General features: G+C 53.7%; 1 protein-coding gene across 1 annotated transcript; it reads left to right on the forward strand.

Annotated features, from left to right (window-relative positions):
• Positions 1 to 904: 904 nt before the first annotated feature.
• On the forward strand, positions 905 to 20831 carry CTSB (cathepsin B). The gene is made up of 10 exons (XM_027599000.2): positions 905 to 1047; positions 13121 to 13271; positions 14217 to 14302; positions 15190 to 15304; positions 16175 to 16293; positions 17136 to 17221; positions 17507 to 17650; positions 18212 to 18328; positions 19268 to 19396; positions 19864 to 20831. Exons 2-10 carry the CDS (start codon positions 13146 to 13148, stop codon positions 19959 to 19961), a joined length of 1020 nt encoding a protein of 339 aa, XP_027454801.1. The 5' UTR covers positions 905 to 1047; positions 13121 to 13145; the 3' UTR covers positions 19962 to 20831.
• The last annotated feature ends 1086 nt before the right edge of the window (positions 20832 to 21917 follow it).

Here is a 21917-nt window from a genome sequence, read left to right on the forward strand (position 1 = left end):
GTTGCTTTAATAAAATCATCTTTTTGCACCAAAGACTTCTCAAGAATTCCTTCTCGGCTGTGGGCTCTGGATCCCAACAACATTACTCAAAACATAGGACATCACCAGGACCTCTTGGGAGTCCGCGAGATCTACAGCTTTCTTATTACCAGAAGCACCTGGATAAAATACTAGACTTTCCTGAGCCTCTCGAATAAAACTGGGATCATACCTAGGTTGCAAAGTTGTCAAAAGGATTAGAAAGAGGGGGGGACGACACTTCTTGAAGGGATGGGTCTTGAGCCACCCCATCTCCATCAGCCTCCCTAGCCACTCCCCAAATAAACTCCAAGTAAAATAGTGTACTTGCTGTGTGTGTGTCCCCTTTAGGACAGGTCTGGCACCCCTCTTCCCAACAGATTTCTGCTCCTAAGGCCCTTCTCTATAGAAATCCTGATGCAGGTCCTGAAACTCATACCCATTTATTATTACATAACTGGAGGATCTTATAGGCATGTTCTCAGAAAATTAACGCTAACAGAGCCTTTTAAAGCTCTTCTGGGAGGCCTGCTATCATGATGCCCCAACTCAGTCAGTGCTTTCTGAAATGAATGAAATAAAGGACAGTCAAGCAGGGATCCATCAGGCTTTGAACGGCTGCTCTCAGGCGGCGGCGGCCCCTGGGCAATTTCTCCCCGCTTCATCTCCCCTCCGCTCTCCACTGGCCCCCCTCGGGCAGGTTGGAGGCGGGGGAGTCCCGGAGCGGGGAGCCCACCCCCAGCGGCTCAGAGGCGGGCACCGAGTCCGCGAGGCAGCCGGACCGGGGTGGGGTGAGGGGGTGGGAGTGGAGAGTGGAGAGTGGAGAGTGGAGGGCGGGGGGCGGGGGGCGGGCCCCGGGCTCGCAGCCGTCACGTGGCGAGTCAGCCGGGCGCGCGGGGCGGGGCCTGGCGCGGTAAATAGGCGCGGGGGCAGGCTCCGGGAGGCTACGGCGGCTGCTCGGCCCGGCACTCTCAGGCGCCGCCGGGGCGTTCGCAGGCTGCAGGCCCAGGCTCTCGGCTGTGGGGCTCGGTGAGTGCGGGTGGGCAGCCCGGGCGCGGCGGCGCCGCGGTGGACGTGACCTTGGAGGGGGATGGGGAGGTCGGGGGGGGTGGGGCTTGGCGCCCCATCCAGGCCCAGGCGCGGCCCCGCGGCATCCCCGGGGCGGGCGAGAAGGCGGGGGACCCTCGGGCTGTCACAGCCGGGCGGGCATGGGTGGCAGCTCGCACGCTCCTAAAAGTCGTCGCGGTGAGAAAAGCAAAAAAAAACAAAAACAAAAACAAACCACACACAGAAGAACCGCCCGAGGCGGGCAGCCTGGCACCCACCCCGACTCCGGCCAGAAAGCAGGCGCCCGCCGGCCCCCTCCGCTAGGGCCATGTTCGCCACCCCAGGTGGGCTCACCCCGACCCTCACGGTCCGCCCGCCTCCGGGGTCGGGCCTGGGAAGCAGCCCGGGAGGAACTGGGGAGTTTGCGGGGGAGCCCCGGGGGAGGAGCTTGCGGGAAGCGCTTGGCTTGGATCCTGGTGACTTTTGGCTAGAATCTCGCTCCCCAGCCCATCGTGAGCTTCCGGGCCTCAGTTTCCTCGGGAAATTGCTGAGATCATAGTGTCTCCCTTCATCTGTTTTAGGTGTTTTTTTATTCCAAAGGGTTTGCTTGGGCAACTTTCTGCACACAACCACACGCACAATTCTAGGGACCCCAGAAGATAGAAACCAGAAAACTGGAACCTGGAACTGGGTGGAGCAGGGAGGGTGGAGGCCACAGGATGAGTTAAATACACTGATGGGAAGACAAATTAAGCAGAGGGGTTAGGAGACTAGGTAAAGGGCTTGGGAGCCCCAGTCGCCCTCTCCCTGGGAGGTGGGGGAAGATGCCACTCCCTGCTTCTCGACCTCGGTGGAAGGGAGACTGTGCCTTCCATAGGCCCAAGATTGTTTGAGAGAAGGGAAAGCAGGGCAGAGTCCCTGGGGCACCACCTCCTCCCTCAGTTAATGACCCTGGAGGCCTGGGAGAGGGAGCATCTGGGGAGCAGTGAGGGGTGGCTGAGTCTGGGGGTGCTCAGCAGGCCCTCCAGGTAGATGTAAATTGCATTTGCCTTAGTGGGCCTAGGTCGTTCTCTTCCCCTGGCACTGAGGAAGCCCACAGGCTGTGCAAGCATAAGGACAATAACCCAGGCCCCACATCCCTCTAGGAGTCCCTCACACCCAGTGGGAGGGGAGGGGGTGGGGTTCAAATGGAGACCTAGCATTTTTAGTTAACCTTAGAAAAACGGATCAAGTGCCTCCACCAGACACAAATGCATCTGGGATGCATTCATCTCCTTGAGTCTATAGATTGAGAATGATAAGAAGGTGAAGAGGCTTAGAAGGGTGCCTGGTTGGGTAAGGGCTGCTTTTCTTCCATAACATCCTTAAATAATGGAGAATTGTTTTTTTGTCGGTTTTTGTTGTTGTTTTTGTTTTAAGTAGGCTTAGTGCCCACCATGGGGTTTGAACTCAAACCACTGAGATCAAGAGTCACATGCTCTACTGATTTGAGCCAGCCAGGCTCCCTGAGAATTGTTTCCTGTTGGCACTGGTGAGGGTGACCTAGAGCTCTTGAACTTTATAGAGTAAGGAGCTGAGCTGCACCCCCCTCCGCGCGCGCGCGCGCGCGCGCGCGCGCGCGCGCGCGCGCGCGCGCGCACACACACACACACACACACACACACACACACACACACACACACACACACACACACACACACACACACACACACACACACACACACACACACACACACACACACACACACACACACACACACACACACACACACACACACACACACACACACACACACACACCCGTGTGGCTTTTCCCAAAGAGAGTTAAAGGTGCCCTGGAGAAAGCTTCTACTCCAGTCTTTTTGGGCATCTGCCCCAGAGCTGGGGTATTGCCCCTCAGCAGTGGAAGGGTGTAGATCCCTTATCTGGGGACTTCTCAAGCCAGCCCAGCCCCGGCTCCAGCAACTCCCCTGCTGTTGGGTCACCTGACCGGACTGGTCAGGTGGTGAGGGGGGTAAGCTCTTGGGCCCCAGGGTGAACCTGTCCATGTGCTGCTGATTCAGCATCTTGAACTGAGGCCTTTCTTTTAGACTGGTTCTTTCTTTCCTCAATTATAGGACCTGGGCGTGGGGACAGGAAGTTGCACACATTTAAAGGGCTAGGAGATGTTTTGTATTCCTGTTGGGCAGTTGGACTGAGAAGCAAGGGAGAGCACATTCAGGGGAGTTGTGGGGCGTCTGTTGGGTGATTTTCTTAAATGTGGTAAGAAGTTGTGGTTGTGTAGAATATCCCTAGGGTCTTCGGGAGGGAAGGACTGGGCTGTTTCGGAGTAAGGGCTCGTCATGTCTGCTGCCTGTTTTAGATAGTTTGACATAAGGAAAATGCGAAGATGATAAGAACTGGGGATTTTTCTAGATCAAGAAGGATGGAAATCGGGCACTTTTCATATGGTTCAGCCTCACGTGCAGAGAGGTGGTGGGGGTTGACAAGATGATGAATGTAGATGGGGCACATGCAGGTGGGTATTGTACTCAGTGGATGTTGGGAGGGAGTCAGCAGCAGTGTCTCCACCCGGTCCCAAGTACATCATCACCTCTTGGTTTGAGCTCCTCGCTGCACACTCCAGCAGCTGCCTAAGAAAGGGTGTGTGGGCAATAAATCCTGGGTCTTTCCATGGCTGTTCATGTTCATATCCCACCTAGGGATCAAATGCCAGTATATATTTAGACTTAACCAGTCTTGTTTTTTAACCTCCAGCCTCATCCCCGCACCCTTTCCTCAGCTCAGGCTTGTGTGGGGTTCACAGGGAGTGCATTTCCTCTTGGACCCGGCCCCCCCTTGGCAGGAGGCAGGTTTCAGCTTGTTTGCTCTGCAAGTCCATTACCACCCCGGTGCCTTTTTCTGCTCTTCTGCTCTTCCCCAGAGACATGGTAGCTCCTATCTTGGTCTTTATAAATCTCCGGCACATTCTCGGGAGTACTTTTAATACTTTGTATCAATCCATGAAAGATGTTACTAAAAGTGATATAACTGTAATTGTGCTGCTTGTATCCTTTCCCACTGGTGTTTATGAGGTTTATTATTTACGTTGATACATGCAGCTCTAGTTCATGCATCTTTTTTTTTTTTAAAGATTTTATTTATTTATTCATGAAACAGAGAGAGAGAGAGAGAGGCAGAGGAAGAAGCAGGCTCCCAAGGAGCAGGGAGCCCGATGTGGGACTCGATCCCAGGACCCTGGGATCATGACCTGAGCCGAAGGCAGACGCTTAACCATCTGAGCCACCCAGGTCTAGTTCATGCATCTTAAATGCACAGTATTTACTGAGGGACAGGTTGTTTTTACTTTCTCACTGTTCAGGGCAGGCTGCAGTAAATCCTTGTACCTCTCAGGCACCCTCAAGAGTTTCTCTAGGGCAAAAGCAGGAGAAGGCCAGTTACTTCCTGGGTCGTAACATGTGTGCGTCTTCCGTTTTGCTAGATACTGATAGAATGCTGTCCAAGTTTTACCAGTATGTCCTACCAGCAGTGGTGAGGGTTCCTGTTCCTCATTTACCACCACTGGATATTACCAGACTTTGATTTTTACCAGCCGGATGGGTTTGAAATGGTGCCGCTCTTTTAACTTCTGTGACCAGGAATTCAAATAATTCTTTGCTCTCGGAAATCATTGATGAGTGAGGATCTCTATTTTTGTTGTTGATCACTGACAGTGCTTGTGGTTTTAATGTGTGTGTTAACAGCTAGATCTCACTGAGGTTTCTTTAGATCCTAACAGGTATCTGGACTTCTGCAATCAGATAACCCTTTCTAATTTTTTTCTTTTTAACTTTCAGAATGCATGTGAATTTTGGGTAGTGCAGTTTGACTCTTCCACTTTACAGATGAGAACACTGAGGCTCCTGCAAGCTTGTAACATGACAGGGGTCGCTAAAATAATTGTGGTGGAATTTTAGAGTTTGATCTCTCGGTAATTGTCCAGACCTACTCAGATACATTCTTCAGGGCTCGCTCATGGCGTTTTCTCAGGCACCACTTCATTCCCCACCTGTAAAACAGAAGTTCAATACAAGACCAAAGGTCCTTTCCCAGCATTACTGTTTTCAGACTGCGGGGTGCCGAGGAAGCTGCCTGCCTGTGTTATCTGTCTCTACCAGGCTCCTAACTCACTTCAGTCTGGCCATCGAGATAACCTAGTCACTAGCAAGGGGAAGGGGAGGATGGGATAGATACCACCAAAATCAGTAAGCTGGTCCAGGCTAAAGCACTGCGAGAGCATCCGAGTCACTCTGCCAGGAGACCCAGCAGGGGCTGGGCTTCTCCGTGACCCTCTGACCTGGGCTTGGGCAGGGTGTGCTTACACATATCCAAGTCACACAGCCTCTGGGCTTGCACAAGCCCTGGGAGGGTGGTGCCAGCCAGGAGCCCTGGCCATTCTGGGGTTGAGGCATCGGCAGACATCAGCTGGGAGCCATCTTTTCCTCCACTGAGCCCTGTGGGTGCTTGGGAGTGCTTTGTTCTGGTGGGCAAGATAGCAGAATGAACCAGTATTTAAGGACTTGTTGCTAAAAATAGGGTGATGGTAATTTTTCTGAGAATAAAAAAAAAAAAAAAAAATAGCCTGGGATGGCATGGATTGCCCGGCCTATGAGTAGAGAATTGTGTGTTCCCCTCACCAGTGAGGACACAACCATTTCCTCATGGCAGTCAGTTCATCGTCAGGCCTGCCTACTCCAAGCTGGGCTGCACGGAAGGCACTTTGGAAAAGACCATCTCCTTCCATCTCCCAGCAGCCTCGTGAGGCAAGTACATCTTTGTGGGACCTCGAGAGAGGAGCCCGGACCAAGCTGGGGAGGCAGCGCCTTTCTGTTGCTTGCTTTTGTCACTGCCAGTGTCTCAGCCACCTGAGTACCCAGCCAGCCAGCAGGGAGATGAGATCTAGCCTGCAGTCGAATTAGAGCTACGGTGCTCCTGGGAGCTGGGGAGGCGTGGAACACTAATCTCGTTTAAATCTCCAAGGATTTCTGCAAGCTTGTATAAAGTAGTCCTAAGGTCCTTCAGAATCCAGGCGGTATGCCCATTTTAGAAACAGAGACTTGAGAATGTAATGCCCCCTCTAGCATCTCAGTAAGTCAGTATCAGAGACAGTGAGCAAAGCTGGTGAGCAGAAGCTTCCAGAACTTTGCCAAAATTCTTGTTTCTCAACAATACAAAAATTTGCACCTGCCAAGGGCCTTCCCGGGGTCCATTGTTTGAAGCCCAAGGTTGTAATTTTCCCGTTTGCGGGATGTGGGCTGCTGTGGCTGATCTTAAGCAATGTTCCATTTGTGGGCGCTGTAGCTAGATGGTTTCCAGGCACAGTGGGAGAGGAGTTTGAGGAGGCCTGCCCTGCTTAACCCGGTGGGAATTCCCCGGTTTTGGGACAGATGGTTGGCAGGTGGGCAGCAGGGGGAGTACCTGTGAATGGCCTAAACTGTTCAGGTGGGTGAGGCAGGTGGGGCCGCCTTCCTTTTTTTTTTTTCTTTTTTTATTTAAAGGTTTTATTTCTTAAAGAGAGAGCACAAGTAGGGGGAGGAGCAAAGAGAGAGGAAGAAGCAGACTCCCTACTAAGCAGGGAGCCCAATGTGGGGCTCCATCTCAGGACCCCGGGATTATGACCCAAGCCGAAGGCAGATGCTGAACCGACTGAGCCACCCGGACGCTCCCGGGTGGGGCCTTCTCACTGCTTCCCCTGGTTCCCCTGGAACCTGCAGGGCTGTGAGCTACACAGCTGTGGCCCACTGCAGTGGATGCCCTTTCTGGGTCACACAGCAGTTGCCTGGGGGCGTTCAGCTGCAGGGAGCCTGGCTCTAGACGCCGGCTGGTGCCCGTTCATCCTCACAGCTCTGAGGAGACGGTTGGCGACAAGGAGCCCTTTTGGTTTTGTTATTTTTTATTTTGAAGATTGTAAGTCATGAAGCAGTTGGACGCGTTTCCATTCCGAGCAGAGACAGGAAACATCAAGGCGGTGATTCAGACTCAAAGGCAAGGTCGCCTTCAGTTCGACCGGAGCATGTCTGAGATAAAGGCGCTTGTGTCAGCCACCGCGGAGGCATAGCTGGGCAAGTCGCTGTCGGAGGAAATGAAGAGCTGCCTAGTTTTGGTGTGTAGGTGGTGCACCGAAGTGGTTGAAATTTCAGAAACAGCTGCTGTGAATGTGAGACAGAAAGTTGCAACCAAGTTCTGTAGCAACAGCAAGGTCCCACTAAACCTTCCAGTGCTCCTGCCTGTCCACCTTCCCCCTCTGTCTGCAGGCACTCTGCTGATGATCTGCAGGGCACAGCCATGCTCCGTGGCTCTGGGCAAAAACGAGGCCCTCAGTTTTTGGTCCTTTAGAGCCAGCTGTGAAGGGGGGCCCGTAGTATGAACCCCGGCAACGGGCGGGGCTGAGCGGAGGAGGGGATGAAAGCTGTGCCGGACACCTATCTGTCTGTTTCTGTATTGCCCAGAAGATTGCAGCTGGGCGTACTTGGAAATTTCAGCTACCTCGGTCCTGTCTCCTTAGATTTGGGACAGATTGAGAATCCAGGCTTCCTGAGGGCTCTCCAGCCTCCTAAGGAAGCTTTGGTAAAAATCAGTCTCGGCGGCAGCCCAAACTGATTCCATGTCCTTAGAGAATATCAGGACCAAAGTCTTCTGCAACTTGGCATCAGCCCCTGCGTTCATTCCATTTCCTTCTAGAGTCCCAAGGTCCCCAGTAGTCCCAGGAATGGCTTCAGAGTAGTCTGGGGAGTGATTATGCTGTGAGGGGGCGCTAAGAGGATCAGCTGACCACCGGCCCCTTTAGCACCTGGCATTCAGTGGGATGTGCTTCCATAGAAACTGTCGAGTGCTGTAGGGGCCTGGAGAGGGAAGAAATGTGAGAGCCTGTCTTGTTCAGCCAGGGATTGGCTTGGCAGGGGGCCAAGGGGGTCCACCCAGGAAGACCAGCTGCCTGAGGGCTGGAAGTACCATCTGCCCACAGCTGGTCCCTCCACGGTGTCCACACCCTGCAAGCGGGTCTGGTGACTTGCAACTCTTCTTACCCAGTTTGGGCCCCTCTTTTCTCACAGAATAAGGACTTTCCTGTTCATTCTGTCCTGTAATTAAAAAAAAAAAAAAAAAAAGAAAACCCAGAAAACTGAGAAAACAGGAAGTGTTCACCCCACAGAGGGGAAGCGAAAGCTGGTTATGTTTCCAGCAAAGGCCATAGGACCCACGGCCAGCTTGCTGGGCGCCCAGCTTGCATTAGCCAGTTGCTGTCGCTGGTCCAGTGCGCACGGTTTGTGCAGATGCAGGAAGACGCGGGATATCTGCGTCTGTCCCTTCTACCGGGAGAAAGCTCAGCAGTCTCCCGGGCTCTAAAAATGGAAGCCCAGTTGGTGGTTATTTGAGGTTAAAACCTCATTTTTAATTCAGACTCTTGTGATGTAGAGGTAGGTACTGTGGACAGGTCTGGAGTGGACTGGAGTTACTTGGCACAGGCTAGCAGTGGGGGGATGCAGGGGGGAGGGAGGGGAGAAAGGAGGGTGGTGGGTGGCACCTGGGAATTGAGGGTGCCCAAGCGAGCAGCTCTTCACTGCTTTCTTACTATAGAGCAGGTGCCGTCATGGCCCCCTGGCCTTCCACCTGGAGAAATGAAAGGTCATCAGCTCCATTTTACAGCTGGTAATACTGAGGCTCGGTGCAGGTTGGTGCTCAAGGGTGTACAGTTAGTAAGTGGAAGATCTGAACCCAGGTCTCCTGACTCCAAGCCCAGTGCTCGTCCTGGCCAGAGGCTACAACAGCTGTTCACTACTTGAACCCCAATCCAGACTTTCTCCCAAATGCCACAGCCCTGGGATGCTGGGCTGAAAGGAAGAGTTGTCCAAGTGCTCAGTGCTAGGGGGGCTTGGAGTCACTGGTTCAAGCTGAGCTCCCGCTCTCCCGGCTCACAGCTCTGCAGTTCGCTGGGGCCCCTGGTTCTCCCTGATGCAGGGTTATGATGGGGAGAATGACGTTGACAGGAAGTCTGGAGGAGGGCCTGTGGAACCAAGAGAAGAAGGGCAAGTGCATGAAAGTCTCACCTCGCGGGGGCCTGGCAGGCCTCAGAAGTTGGCCTGGCTGTGGCCATGGCAGCCCTCGGCACAGAAACGGAGAACCGTCCGGGAAATGGGTGGTGCCTGTGTTCTCTGCCACCAGAAAAACCAGAGAAAGCTTGTTTCAAATCCAAGTTATCATGGAATTGCTCCCATTCTCCACTTGCTCATGATTTAACATCTCAGCAGGTGGCAGAGCCCCCAGGGGTCACCTGGGGATGGCCCTCTATGACCTGTAGGGAGCATTCACATGGGGCTGCCTCAGCACCCCACCACATTCCCACAGGTCACGGTGAAACCTGGGGAGGGCGACCCTCCCAGGTGTGATTCTAACAGGCTTGTCAGCAGGCCTGGCTCTGCTGGCACGGGTCTGAACGCCCGTGTGCCCAGAGCGTACACCCCAGTGTTCGCTCGCTAGGTTCTCCTATCGTGGAAAATGTGAAGGTGCTGAGTGTAAGTCGGAGGGTGTCCAGATAAAGGGAACCCGACTGCTTTGCTTCTTTACTCAGAAGATGTTATGAGAGAGACCTCAGCTCCCTTGCTCCTTCCACTGTGTGAGGACACAGCGAGACATTTACCTAACAGTTGGGAGACCGTGTGGGTCCGTGACATGGTCATGGGAGCACCAGCCTCCCTGTGAGTCACTGAAAACAAGAAGGTTAAGTGTTTTGTTTTGTTTTTTTTAATTTTCTTTTTAGATTTTATTTATTTATTTGAGAGAGAGAGAGACAGAGATAGAGAGGGCGCAAGTGGGGAGGAGAGGGAGAAGCAGGCTCCCCGCAGAGCAAGGAGCCTGATGCGGGACTCGATCCCAGGGCCCCAGGATCATGACCCTAGCTGAAGGCAGACGCTTATCCGATTAAGCCACCCAGGTGCCCAGGTTAAGTGTTTTGAGCCGAAAGTCACTAGGAGAAGGCTTCACTTTGACTAGGAATCAACTGGCAGTACATTTGGGAGCTCAGGGTTTTGGGTAGCCCTAGCTACTCTTCTTCCTAAAAGAGCAAAACTTTGAATATAATATGTTCATTTAATTTTTTTAAAAAGATAGTGAAAAATAAGTCTCCCTGCCACACATACTACTTTTCACAGTTTTTTTTTTTATACTTTGCATGTGGTAATGGTAATAGGCATGTACATTGCTTCATGGGCTCACATGCTTACCATGACTCATCTGCTACTTCCTTTTTTTTCCCACTTACATGTATCTTGGGCATATTTACTTTATCAGTACAGTATGATTCACTTACCTAGTTCATTCTGAATGGCCGCTTTGTGTTCTGTTAATCATTTATTGTAACGTAACAGTTACTCTGTTATTAGACATTTTGTTTCTGGTCTCGTTATTACAGAGAACATTCAGTAAACATCTGTATACCTATGTCTTTGAATTTGAGGCCAAAAGGATAAATTTCTAAATGTCAAATTGCTGAGGCAAAGGGCATGGAGACTGAAAAATTTATAGAAATGGCCAGGATATTGTGCTTACCGTTGGGGTTCAGCAGCCCAGTGTTTCTGTCTCCCCACGTCTGACCCCCGCCAGGAACCTGCCAGCCGCCCAACCTTTGCCAAGTCCCTCATTTAATCTCAACTACTTGAGTATCTTTTGATATCTGACGGCCATTTGTAGTTTTTTTTTTTTTAAGATTTTATTTATTCATGAGAGATGGAGAGAGACAGAGGCAGAGGGAGAAGCAGGCTCCCCACTGAGTGGGGAGCCAGATGGGGGGCTCGATCCCAGGACCCTGGGACCCTGACCTGAGCCGAAGGCAGACGCTTAACGACTGAGCCACCCAGGCTCCCTGTACTAATTTTTCTATAAATTCGTTGTGTGTCCTTTTGCCATTTCTCTATTCTGGTTTTATTGGGGTTTTTAAGCGCCTTTTGCATATTAAGGAAATGAAGCTTTAAGTATATGGGAGTACTATTTTGTCAGTTTGCCACTTTTTATCTTGTTCTCTTTTTCTAGAAAAAGAGGATTTATTTTCATGTAATCAAGCACTGTCTCTTTAAGGTTCTGTTTGTCAGTCATAGATGGTTCTCACTCTGATACTACAGTTTTTTGAAGTGCATTTATTATTTTCTTCATACAGCTTGTTTTTACTCAAGATCCTTGTTCGGTGTAACACTTCCTGTATAAAGATTCGGCCTTACTATGTTTTTCGAAATGTCAGCCACTGAAACGTGCCGTTTCCCCTCCCATCTGTGCCATGAAAGCTAAATCTCCCCACAGAGAGTGGTCTGTTTCGTTGATCAGACTGTTCCTGGGCCAGTGTCAGCCAGGGTTTTATAATACCTTGACTACCCCAGAGGGCAGGCCTCCATCCGTGCTCTTTTCCAGAACTGTTTGCTGTTGTCACGCCTTTATTCCTCGGGATAATTGTTGGCTTAAGCAGCCTGATGCGGGACTCGATCCCAGGACCCCGGGATCATGACCCGGGGTGTTGGCTTAAGCAGCCGTCAAGTTTGTCTTGCCCACTGTAATTCACTGTGGGAGGCTGCATGCTCAGTGCATCTTCGAGTAACCCTGTGTCCTGGGAGGAGGTGGGTCCATCTGGAAGCCGCTGGGGTCGGGGACAGGAAACCCTCCCCTTGGCACCCCCACTCCCAACACAGGTGTCCCACAAGGCCCTCCGGGGCTGTGGCACCCAGAACATTGCTTGCTTTCATTAGAGCTCCTTGCCTAAGAGCATGATTCAGAGGCGGGGCTGGTCTCCTGACTTGCAAGCCAGTCTGAGATCTAAGGACTGTGGTTATAACATGATGGGCTCCCTTCCTGGAAGGACCCGTCTTTGAAACAGAGCCCTTGGCTGACTGGAAAAACCAGAGAAAGTCCCGGACTTGTGCCACTGGCCAGACTAGCTCTGTCCCCCTGGTGCCACTGAGGTTGGCACGTGCTGGTCTTCGTTGGCCTGTGTTGGCTTGTCTTATGCCCCGAGTGTGGCTGGTGAAATATCATTTCTTTTGCATTTTTCTTATCTTAGTGGTCCTCTACTTGGGATCTAATCACCTAAGACTGTTTACTGTCTCAGAGCACTAACCTGGAAAAGTCTCAAACTTGGTTCGACAAACCCAGGGAGAGGCAGTTGTTGGGCGACAGCAGGGAGGGCCCTGAACCCCCATTTAGACCGAAGATCTGCGTCTATTGATGGGTTGTGGATGCAGGCGTCCGTGCTGCCTGAGGCCTGCACCCTTGGCTTCGGACAGGACCGCAGGGCGGTGCTGGCCCCAGCCCTGCAGCTCCCGAGATAGCCGCTGGCCACCCGGTGAGCAGCGCCATCTCAGACGGTGAGCCCGGCTAGAGAACGGCCGGAGTTGGGGGGGGGGTGGCGCGGCAGGAGACCCAGCTGCCTGCAGCTTGCTCTGTCCCAGCTCCGGGGCATCTGGAGGACACGCGGACACAGCCCATCTTAGCCCCTCGGGCGGCTTCCGACAGAACAGTACAGACAGGGTGGCTGCTAAGCAGAAGTCTGTTTCTCTGGGACACGGGGGAGTCTGAGGCCAGGGTGCTGGCATGGTCAGGTGAGGGTCCCCTTCTGGCTGTGTGCTCCCATGGCAGAAGGTGAGAGCGAGCTCTCTGGGGTCTCTTTGATGAGAACACTGGTCCCATCCTCATGACAAATCACCCCCACAAAGGCCCCACCTCCTAATCCCATCACATGGAGGTTAGGATTTCAACGTGAATTGGGGTGGGGGGCTGGGGTCGACGAACATTCAGTCCGCAGCACGGCCCTGTGTGCTATGGGCATAGGTTGGGACTTTGATGAGACGGGGCCTGGGAGCCCATCGGCACTGTTGGGCTTTGAGGGCTCTCTGCCCCCACACCCATGCATTTCAGAGGAGGAGACTGAGAAATGGAGCCCCTGAGTTGTTTCTGGCCCCAGAACCATGCTGCCTGAGATGGTACCCTTGTGTATGTTCTGCACTTGAACTGAAGAATCCTGATGTCTTGTCTTTTCTAGGTGAATTGAAGATCTAGCTTCCAAAATGTGGCAGCTCTTGGCCACCCTTGGCTGCCTGGTGGTGCTGACTGGTGCCCAGAGCAGGCCGCCTTTCCAGCTGCTGTCAGATGAGCTGGTCAGCTATGTTAACAGACATAACACTACGTGGAAGGTGAGCTGTGGGGACCGCCACTTCTGTGTGCACCCCTGCCCCAGGGGTTCAGTTGGTGCATTCTGCCTCCCAAGGGTGGTGGCTGCAGCTGTGGCCCACAGGACGGTCTGTCCTGGAGAGTCGGTCTGATTGAGAGTCGTGGCCACTGCGGACCATGCCAGCCTCCTCCCTGCTCCTTTCCCCTTGCACACGCGTGCGTGGTGGTGCATGGGGGCTAAAGGAGCTCTGGAAGTGCTCACAGCCAGGAGGACCCTGAACCTCGTCCCCCCACCATGGTAGTTGTTAAGGCTCATCAGGCAGCTCCTTGCTTCTGCCCAGCCTCTGAGGCCTGGGACTTCAGTAATAAAGAGACGAAGAATGAGCCATGTTCGGGGCTGCAGAGGGTTTCTCTTGACCTCAGCAAATGTAGCAGATCAGAGAAGATACCCAGTGGTCTGGGAGCTGTGTACCTGCCCCCTCATCCCCCCAGGTGGCTCCCTCGGGACGGGGCCTCGCTTGCTGTGAGGGGTGCCTGTCTTAGTCCGTCCACACTGCTGTAACAAAGTACCGCAGATTGGGTGGTGCATAAGTAGAAATGCATTGCTTACAGTTCTGGAGGCTGGAAGTACAGTTTCAGGGTGCCAGCATGGCTGGGTTCTAGGGAGGGCCTCCCTTAGTGGGAGGGGCAAGCCAGCTCTCCCGGGGCTCCTAGAAGGGCAGTAATCCCATTCATGAAGTCTCCACCCTCGTGACCTAATCACCTCCCAAAGGCCCCACCTCCGGGTACCATCACCTTGAGGGTTAGGTTTCAGCATGAATTTGGGGGGATGCATTTGTTCTATAGCAATGCTCCAAGTCCCCTTGCTCTGCTGAGCTGGTCGGGACCCCTGGCCTTGTCAGGCCTTCATTTACCCCCACGCCTAGACACTCCCTCTGTTGACTGCTGTGGCTGGGGCTCTCTTCCAGGCTGGACACAACTTCCACAGTGTGGACCCAAGCTACCTGAGGAAGCTATGTGGCACCTTCCTGGGTGGGCCGAAGCTGCCCCAGAGGTGAGTGCCTGCTACCTGGGGGTGGATACGGTGCCTCACCTGCCCCGCTGCCATACAAACAGCAGGGGTGTGTTTGGGACTGCGGGAAAGAGGGAGTAAGAAGGCCTCCTTGGCATCCAGAGGTCTCCCTTCTCCCGGAGCTGCGAGACTCTGCGTGACAGGGCTCAGACCCTGGTGCTGTGTTTCCTACTGTGCTTCTCGACGTGTCTCACAGCCCAGTGGGCAGGGCCCTGGGTCTGTCCTGTATGACCTGGATGGATCCAGTCTTGAATAATTGAAGGAGAATCTAAGAAAAGCCGTCTGATCTGCCATTAATGTTTCATTTTTTTCTAGAGAACTCTGTAATGGGCATTTTCAAGTAGATACTACTCTTACAGGAAGCATTAGAAATATCTGACAATGTGGATGGAGTAGTTACGGGACATCACACAATAGGGAAGATATTAAAAATGTTGTGAGGACCCTGGGCAGACCCGGGATGGGATGAGGGGAGTAAGAAACACAGTTATGTGGACCTTGTGGCCAAACTCCTGAAAAATATCCCATAAAATAAGACTAGAAGGAAGCACAGGGAACGAGAAGATGTGTTGAACAGTAGAGTTCCTGGTTTGGTTTGGTTGTGTAAAGTTCCCAGGGGACATCCCTGCAGATGTCACCTTCGGCTTGTCCTTCCTGTGCCTCCCTTTCCAGGTGATGGCCCAGCCGGCAGTCACTGATGTCTGCGGGGACGGGGGAGGGTTGTAAGATGCGAGTCTGGGGACACCTGGGTGGCTCAGTTGGTTGAGCATCTGCTTTCGGCTCAGGTCATGATCCCGGGGTCCTGGGATCGAGCCCCGTGTCGGGCTCCCTGCTCAGCGAGTTTGTCATGGAGGCCTTCCTTTATCTAGAATTTGGTTTGCTGAGAACATGATTCTGCCTGAAAGCTTCGATTCCCGGGAACAGTGGCCTAACTGCCCGACCATCAAAGAGATCCGGGACCAGGGCTCCTGCGGGTCCTGCTGGGTGAGGCTCTGCTGGCTGGGAGGGGCCCGAGCATGGGGGGCGGGGGACACTTGTCTGACCAGCTGTGAGTGACTAGGCAAGTTATGTAAACTTGCTGAGTCTCCATTTCCGTCAACATACAAATCATGAAGATCCCTATGGTCATGAGTTATTGCAGGAACTAGGTGGAAGAGTCAATGTGCAAAGCGCTCTGCACGGAGTATGGGTGTGGCCCATGTGTGGGTGGTGAAGCTGTTTTTACTTCTCTGTTGGGCACGGTGTCCCAGGCCATCAGCAGATACCAGTAGTTTTGAGCCCTACTCTGCTTCATGAAGACGTATTCCCATCTGTATCAGTGAGCTATCTTAATTTAGTTTCTAACTGTGGTAAATTACGCATGGTATAAATTTAACCGTCTTAGTCATTTTTAAGCGCAGTTCGGTGGCATTAAGTACATTGACGTTATCGGAAATACGGTCACCAAGGTCCATCCACAGAGCTCTTACCATCTTGTAAGAATGGAAACTCTGTCCCCATTAAACACTAATCCCCCCTCCCCAGCCCCCCAGCAACCACCCTTCTCCTTTGTCTCTTACTGACCAGCCCAGATAACTTATATTAGTAAAATTGTACAGTATTTGTCCTCTGTGTGAGCTGTTTTATGTTAACAAAAACCACGTTTTAGAAACGAACTTGAGTGCGCAGGTAAAGATTTGGGGCGGATTGGTCTCCCGCTTTAAAGACACACTTGAGCGCCAGGACCCTCACTGACGTGGGGGGAGACTAGCCACCAAGAAGGTCTGAGGGATCCACTGTGGTCCTCCACTGGGGTGGCTGGCAGAGCCCACGGCCCAGGGGTGGGGCTCACCTGTGTGGGGCTTGTTTCCGCAGGCGTTTGGGGCCGTGGAAGCCATTTCTGACCGGATCTGCATCCGCACCAATGGGCACGTCAATGTGGAGGTGTCTGCCGAGGACATGCTCACATGCTGTGGTGACCAGTGTGGGGACGGGTGAGTCAGAAGTGGCCCCTGGGGCTGGCACCAGGAGCCACCGGGCTGAGGCCTCCCTGTGGACAGGAGTGGTACTCCAGGTCAGGTGACGGTCTTTGCTGAAACAGCTGGGGTCCCGGGGAGTCTGGAAGCAGGCCCCAGTGTGACTGCTACCTTCCGGGAGCCGCTTAAAGCCAGGCCGAGCCCGCAGCGCCCGGTGTGGCTGGTTCGGCGCAGGCACAGCAGAGATGGTCTCGAATGTGCGGCTCCGTTTCTGATCTCCAGCCTGGTTTTTGTCATCCTTGTCCCCCTTCCTTGCTCACGGAAATGTAATAACCTTGGGAGCTCGTTTCTGTAATGAAGAATGATGGGCCCCCAGCTTGGTCACGGAACCTAAATTCCCACCGTGGGTGCCTGCTCTTCTGCCCGCTCTGGCCTTGGTTTTACAGCCGTGGTTCTCGGATACGGCTACGGGTTACAAATACCTGGGAGTTAAATAGAAGCGTCCAGGCCTCACCTCGTTCCGATCAACCCAGGCCCCAGCATTAGCTTCGTGTGTGTTAGCACACCAGGGGATTTCAGCGTGCTGATTGAGGATCTGTGCGACAGCCTGGTTTGGGGTCCTTCTGTCTTGTTGGGGCAGGTGGTGGGCAGGCCCGGGAGCTAGGGCGATGCCCTGGAAGAGGTGACTATCCCAGGGAGGGTGAAGTGGGCTTGCTTGCGACCCGGGAGAGCTATTGGGCGAGCGGCTAAAGGCCCTGGGGGATCCGTAAGCGACCCTGGGGCCTTGGCAGCAGGCGGTGTGGCCTCGGAGCAGCTAGAAGTTCTCTCACAATGAATTTAACGAGTGGCTCTTTTCTTAGCTGTAATGGGGGCTTTCCTGCTGAAGCTTGGAACTTCTGGACAAAACAAGGCCTGGTTTCCGGTGGGCTCTATGACTCTCATGTAGGTGAGTGTCTGCCCTCAGCCCCTCTCTGGCTAGCCGGATTTTATAAGCCATGAGGAAGAATGGTCTCCGCTTGCATTACAAAGTGAGGGCTGAGCGTTGAGGGCAGGAGGCTAAAAAATCCGGTAGAAATAGGAGGCGGGGCCCTCCAGGGCAGAACAGGGCAGGATTAGCAACGGTGTTCATGTTGCACCTTTGACCTCCTGTTCCCGTTTGCTGCACTTGTGCCCTCAGAGGGCTTCTGAAGAGACTGTCAGCCGATCCCTTCCTTTCTCCTTGGCCCCCCAGGCTGCAGACCCTACTCCATCCCTCCCTGTGAGCACCACGTGAACGGCTCCCGGCCCCCATGCACAGGGGAGGGGGATACCCCCAAGTGCAACAAGATCTGCGAGCCCGGCTACACCCCGTCCTACAAAGAAGACAAGCACTATGGTAAGGTGGGGCCCACGCTCCCAGCACCCCGGGGCCGGGGACCCGCTGACACCCTTCCCGGAGCCAGAGGAAGGAAGAGGCTGGTGCAGCTGACCCTTGGAGTCAGGAACACAGGAGGGAGGAGGGAAGGTCGTGACTGACTGTCTTGTCAGCGGGAGCAATACACTGTGTTTTCTGCCTGTCTCCATGCCAAATCCGGCCCCAGGATCCCCAGCGTGTTGGGCACACACCCTTAGGGTTGGAGGGACCAGGCCCCTTGTTTTACAGGGGAGTGATCTGGCCTAGAACCTTCGGGGCACCACTCTGCCCTTCCTCCGGGGTCTTGTGCTCACCGCCCCTCCCGCCGCAGAGCTGTGGGCCCCGCCCCCCGCCCAATCTCTGCTTCCTGGTCCGGCGCCATCATTCATTCCTCCCCAGGGCAGCCTTCCCAGACCCCTGGGCTGGGCGAGGCCCCAAACACAGTCTTCACCTGGCGGCTCCCCGTAAGTCAGTGAAGAGCTGACAGACGGAGCCGCGGGGGGCACGCCTCACCTCCCCCTCCCCCTCCCCCCCATTTGCCAGGATGCAGTTCCTACAGCCTGTCCAGTAGCGAGAAGGAGATCATGGCGGAGATCTACAAGAACGGCCCCGTAGAGGCAGCCTTCACCGTGTACTCCGACTTCCTGATGTACAAGTCTGGTGCGTGTTGCCCCCTCATGGCAGCGGGAGCCGGGGAGGTGTGGGTTCCAGGGGGACCGACAGGTCTGGATCGCGGAGGAAAACGTCGGATTGTGCTGGTGAAGTCCCAGACCATGCGTCACATTGCGGGGGGGGGGGTGGGCAGGAAGCACCTGGCTGTGGGATCCACCCCGGGGAACCCGACAGCCCCCGGCCCGAGAGCTGCCTTAGAAACCCCCCCATTCTAGATGAACAGTCTGTAGCCGACTTCTGCTGTCTCCTTTCCGTTCGGCCACCTCGAACTCTTCAGCGCTCTCTGCTCTTAGGAAACGTCATTGGATAAAGGGAGATGATTCTGGCAAGACGAGATTATAAAGCTGGCGCTTTTTAACAGTTCCCCCGCCCCCCTGTAAGTTAAAGGGGTGCATTTCCAGTTTCACAGCCTGATTAACTCACCAGTGAGGGCATCGCCTGCTGCACAGGCCCCGTGAGCACGTTGAGCTCGGTCAGCACCGGCTGCTGCCGCCACAGTCTCTCTCTCTTTTCATCCCTGCAGGGTCCATCCCAGGGCAGCAACTTGAAACTCCTCAAGTTACAGAACCCTTTTGACAAATACATCCTTCCACGGAGTCCTAGCATGTAGAGCGAATAGCTGGAATTAACGTTTAAATTTACTTCTTAGATTAGAATTTATAACTTCAGTTTTCAAGGCAACCAACAAGCTCATTTTGTCGGGAATCCCCTTTAATATTTACTCAACATTATTTGGGTGTTGGGCTTTCAAAAACCTATTGAAATGATTACCCCCATGTGGTGGGAGCCCCTGGAGCCTTCTGAGAGAACGTCAGGGCGCTCTCTGTGTAACCTTGTTTGGGAGGGCTTGGTGGGCCCGGGGAGCCAGCCGAGTTGGAGGGCTGCTCCAGGACCGGTCTCTGCCTGAACGGGCCGTCCCTTTCTCAGGAGTGTACCAGCACGTCACTGGAGAAATGATGGGAGGCCACGCTGTCCGCATCCTGGGCTGGGGAGTGGAGAATGGCACGCCCTACTGGCTGGTTGGCAACTCCTGGAACACGGACTGGGGCGACAATGGTGAGTGGTGGCCCCCTGCCTGCTCATGGGGGGTGTGAGCCAGGACGGAGTGGTCATCTTGTCCTGCTCTGCTCCAGACACTGGGCCTGGGGCTCAACAGTGACCTCCTGGGGGTTCCCTTGCCATGAAGGCAGACGCTGACCCCAAGAGAGGGTGGTAGAGATCAGGACGTGGCTTCGGGTCACTTGTGTCTCACAGTTCCCCACGCCCCGGGTGCAGTGCCTGTTTATGTGGGTCAAATGGAAGTGGGGTCTAGAGGCCTCGTGACGTGGAGCCGAGCTACTGGGCAAACGAGAGAAGTCGGGAGAGCACCTTGGGGTTGGTTTGCTGACTGCTTTGGGGCTAGGCTGCTGCTCCTAAGTCTTCTGCTCTAAGTCTTCTGCTCCTAAGTCTTTCTGGGGTGAGTGTGAGTACCTTGGCAAGGGTCAAAACTCGGCACACTCTAAAGGCATATGTTTGCTTTCCAGGCTTCTTTAAAATCCTCAGAGGACGGGATCACTGTGGAATTGAATCAGAAATTGTGGCTGGAATCCCATGCACTGACCAGTACTGGAAAAAGATCTAATCTGCTGTGGGACTGGTCCTGCCAGCCCTGGGGCAGTGTTTCCCTAAATAATAAGCCAGTTGGGCTGGTGAGGAGATGGGGAGGAATGTCTTTTATTCTTTTGAGTTGAGATAAGATACAAGAGGTTTTAGACAGGGCCTGAAGGATTGGGCCAAACCTCGTGTCTACCATCAGAACCGTCTTCCAAGGAGACACGTCCAAGGCCTGGCTACCTCCCAGCCCGCTGGGTGGACTGCGGCCCCAGGGCATACTTAGACGACGTGAGCCACCACCGCAAGCGAAGTGAGGCCTTCCACCCCCTCCCCCGACTAGTGCTGCGCCTAGTGCCCGCGCCCCAGCGCATCCTGCCCCCATCCGCGCACACCAGGAAGCCAGACCGAGACCTAGAGGGTTTGTTAGGCGTTCCAGGGGAATAGAAAGTGGAATCCCTAACAAGACCAGTCCCCACCAGCGGCGGTACTTGGAAGCAAGTAGCTCGCTAGCTGTGGACTAGGTTGAAAAGAAAACCAGTGGGGCGGCCCTTGGGGGAAAGCCGTTCTCCCAGGGCCCCTGCATCTCTTGAGATTTGCGGTGTTGCAGCAAAGACCCTCTCTGGTCTTGTCCTTGGCATGATTCCTTTTTAGGTGTTTTATTTTGCGTGCACCTCAGCTGATCATGTGAATGAAAGAGAACAGTCGGAGCTGTCCTCGCTTCACAGGCTGTGTCTCCCTTCACCACCACTAGGTGGTCACAACCCGATCGGCCTTCCAGCCTAATACGGTGAAACTCATTCGGGAGAAACCAGCTTTCCCCGTGTAAAGATCACTGCTTCATTCTCTTAATTTAACCAGGAAAGGAATGACTGTGCCAATAAAACATTTTCTCCCTTAACGTGAAGTCTGTTCTGGTGGGATGCCGTGGTCCGTCTGTCCTTACCCCACAGAAACCTGTTTTCCTGGATCCGGGTGTCTTTGAAACTCGAACCAGGGGAACTCTTGCCTCAAACCATGATTTCTCTTAGTTCCCTGTCACTCTTATCAACCCTGCTCTGTAAATGCATCCCCCACGCTGTGTCTCAAGCCCGATGAGCTGCGCCCCTGCTCAATTTCAAGAGCTAGGAACATAGCTGCGGTCCGTTTCGTACCAGCCACAAGCCAGCGGCAACCCGCGGTGGGGGGGTCACACAAGTGTGGCATGGGGGTGACGCCGGAAGCCAGCTGTCCTAGTGGAGGGCTGGGTCGCCCTGGTCGCCGCCGGATGTTGGGACGGGGAGGAAGCAGCCTTCGTGTCCTAGTCTGAGTTCCCTCTGTGTCTGGGTCACGTTGCCGGTTAAGAACTGTTGCTTTGCATAGTCCCGGTTAAGAATCCCAAGCAGCGAAGTACACCAGTGTTGGAGGGAACAGGAAACGAGAAGAACTGCCCCCATCCCACTGGCCCTGTCAGTACCTGACTTCTTTCCCAGCTGTGGGCTGGACTAGGTCTAGAAGCATGGGAAGTTTGACTTCCAATGGGAACTAGAAGTTAGGGATCAGAAAGTGCCTCATCAGATAAGCTCTTAAACACCTGCTGAATATGGAAAGGAAAATTTGTGAAAGCCAGAATTAAATGAAAACCTTAAAAATCTGTGACACCTGACATAATATTTAAGCGTTTAACAAAGGTTACCAAAGCCAAACTTTATTCTTCAAATTTCATTTGGAAGACATTCATAACCTCAGTGTAGTTCTGACAAATTCGACCTGCCCCCACACGGAATCAGATGATGCCATGTCCATCCTGTGCTCATCCTGTGCCCACCCCGCACCCACCCGCAGCTCCGCGCTCAGCTGGGAAGCCGGCGGAGATGCAATACAGCAAGGACCCAGATGAACTGCAGGGCATCTGCACGCTTGGCTTAAGGAGTCTGTTAGAAAACAAAACCAGACATGTTTATTTAGGGTTGGGATCAATGTCAATACTTAAATAAACCTCAAATTA

The sequence above is a fragment of the Zalophus californianus genome, chromosome 2 (assembly GCF_009762305.2).
Source record: "Zalophus californianus isolate mZalCal1 chromosome 2, mZalCal1.pri.v2, whole genome shotgun sequence".
In the NCBI taxonomy this organism is placed as follows: Eukaryota; Metazoa; Chordata; class Mammalia; order Carnivora; family Otariidae; genus Zalophus; species Zalophus californianus.

What these genes read in the sequence shown, in the direction of transcription:
- CTSB (XM_027599000.2), top strand. Translation starts at nt 13,146, where the DNA reads ATGTGGCAGCTCTTGGCCACCCTTGGCTGCCTGGTGGTGCTGACTGGT. An exon ending in GGTGACCAGTGTGGGGACGG is followed by an intron (nt 16,294 to 17,135) that starts GTGAGTCAGAAG and finishes CTCTTTTCTTAG; the next exon opens with CTGTAATGGGGGCTTTCCTG. An exon ending in CAAAGAAGACAAGCACTATG is followed by an intron (nt 17,651 to 18,211) that starts GTAAGGTGGGGC and finishes CCCATTTGCCAG; the next exon opens with GATGCAGTTCCTACAGCCTG.